Raw genomic sequence first — 2,456 nt, 5'->3', positions numbered from 1 at the left:
TTTATTCCCCTCCAAAAAAAAGTCCAAAACCAATGTGTAATAGGAAAAGAAACATGATCATAAAAAGGATAGATGGTTCAGCCTCCAGTCTAGCTGTATCAGATATATAAGAGGACACTGAAGGTTGGCTCCATACTATTTCCCTGGTTACACTTATATCACATACTTGGACACTAGGCTTTTTCTGTCAGACATTTAGGACAGAGAATATAGATTACAATATCATAATTCAAAATTACTTTAATAATCTTAATGAAAACATTAATATCTGGTGGGAATAGAGTAACAACAATGGAAAATAGCAAAGTCATCAGTTGCAACTGAATTGGAATTCTATGAGCTGATTGAAATTAGATCACTACATAAAAATTAAGAGTTGGGAAAATTAGCCTGTATATATTTGTGCTATACCTAATCAATGGGAAAAGGTTGCTCCATGAAAAGTTAGTTTAGTATATAGCAAGAGGAATCAAGAAATATCTAAACCAATGTTATTGACGAAACTTGGATGACTGTAAACTTGTAATTAAAAGCTGTTATATTAATATATTGATATGTAGTCCTGAAAATTTATTTTGATTTAGTAAAATTATAATTGATAAGTAATGTAACCATGTATTTTCAACCATATGTGCATTATTATTTTATTATTTTACAGCAGTCTTTCACAATATAGTTTCATGTCTGTTGTCAGTCAACAATACCCATATTTCTTACCATAGAAACTTTTTTTTTCAGTTCATCAGGAAGTAAAGTTTGCTGATGCAATTGAATAGAATAATGGTTTTAGTTTTATAATCCTTAACATTTTTAACTCTTCATTACAGTGGTAGTTTATGCAAGTAGGATTTCATAAAGTTTCTAAAATAATAAGGATAAGAAAAGCTTTCATATCATGCAGTGCAGTTCACACATTAATTTGCAAACAAAAATGGTGACCACTTTTTTATTTTTAAAACTTAACAAAGAGTATTTAAAGCGCTTAATATATGTGAACCTGTAATTCACCTTATATAAAAGTTACCTGAAAGTGAATTTTAGTCATTCATTATTGTGGTCTAAAATCATTCATGCTCATTTTAAAAACAACCAAAATTTTTAAAAACATTTTTTAAAATGCACATGAAGGACAAGAAGCGTATGTAATCGGTGTATCTCCATATATAACATATCAAAGAAAACAAATCTGACTTATACAAGTTAAAAAAACAAACATCCATAACACTGTATGCAGATACCACAAAGAAAATGCAAAAGAGCTGTCCTTAACCAATATTTTATATGGAATTGGTTTTCATAATCCTTATTTTCCTCCTTGACCCGGTTGAGATGTAGTTGTAGGTCCTGCTGTTGTTGCCGGTCCTCCTGCTGCTGTTGTTGCCGGTCCTCCTGCTGCTGTTGTTGCCGGTCCTCCTGCTGCTGTTGTTGCCGGTCCTCCTGCTGCTGTTGTTGCCGGTCCTCCTGCTGCTGTTGTTGCCGGTCCTCCTGCTGCTGTTGTTGCAGGTCCTCCTGCTGCTGTTGTTGCAGGTCTTCCTGCTGCTGTTGTTGCCGGTCCTCCTGCTGCTGTTGTTGCCGGTCCTCCTACTGCTGTTGTTGCCGGTCCTCCTGCTGCTGTTGTTGCCGGTCCTCCTGCTGCTGTTGTTGCAGGTCCTCCTGCTGCTGTTGTTGCAGGTCCTCCTGCTGCTGTTGTTGCAGGTCCTCCTGCTGCTGTTGTTGCTGTAGGTCCCCTTGTTGTTGGTCTTGCTGTTGTTGTTGGTCTTGCTGTTGTTGTTGGTTTTGTTGGTCTTGCTGTTGTTGTTGGTTTTGTTGGTCTTGCTGTTGTTGTTGGTTTTGTTGGTCTTGATGTAGTTGGTCTTGCTGTTGTTGTTGGTCCTGAACCAAATAAGAACGAGAATGAGGACCTAGTAATTGATTATGTGAATTCCGTATTATAATTAATTTATCGATTTATTCTAAAACGCCGTGGTAAGAGTTTTGCCACAACCCAGAATACACATATGATTTGCTCCAAGCATATATGTAAATGCAGACGCAAGACCTGAAATGTTGAGATGTTTAAGGGTGTACAATTTTGGTTAGGCCAACTTTGGGTAGATTATGTTTATGAAGACAGGTTAGGTTTAGATAGGATAGATGTTGTTTGGTTAGGTTCTGGCAGGTTAAACTAAGTTTAAGAATCAGAAAACAAGTAATTTGAAGCAGAGTGAATTTACGTGAGTATAGATAAACGACATGTTTGTTGGCTGCTGAATTTCCAGCATCGTATTACAGGTTCTATAATGCATACATAACAGAGAGAAGGCGCAAATATGTCAGAACCTTTTTTTGAAGGGGGAGGGAGTAGGGAAATCTTGGTGTCAGAATTACTATTTTATTTAAATCATATCACGGATAGAGACGATGATAATGGTAATAATTATATCCAGTATGGCTTGTGACGTCAGTCAAATTGGAGG

The 2,456-nt window shown here is 36.5% G+C and overlaps 1 protein-coding gene across 1 annotated transcript in view; it reads right to left on the bottom strand.

Annotated features, from left to right (window-relative positions):
* Positions 1-2,456, bottom strand: part of LOC119585948 — a 20,468-nt gene that overhangs the window by 4,588 nt on the left and 13,424 nt on the right. Inside the window, exon 10 of the mRNA XM_037934662.1 lies at positions 1,817-1,872. Within this exon, the coding sequence (XP_037790590.1) occupies positions 1,817-1,872 (56 nt within the window). The remainder of the gene's footprint in view (positions 1-1,816; positions 1,873-2,456) is intronic.

This window comes from Penaeus monodon, chromosome 20 (genome assembly GCF_015228065.2).
Source record: "Penaeus monodon isolate SGIC_2016 chromosome 20, NSTDA_Pmon_1, whole genome shotgun sequence".
NCBI classification, from domain to species: domain Eukaryota; kingdom Metazoa; phylum Arthropoda; class Malacostraca; order Decapoda; family Penaeidae; genus Penaeus; species Penaeus monodon.
Note: the sequence above shows the minus strand (reverse complement) of the source record. Positions and strands in the feature narration are given on the sequence as shown.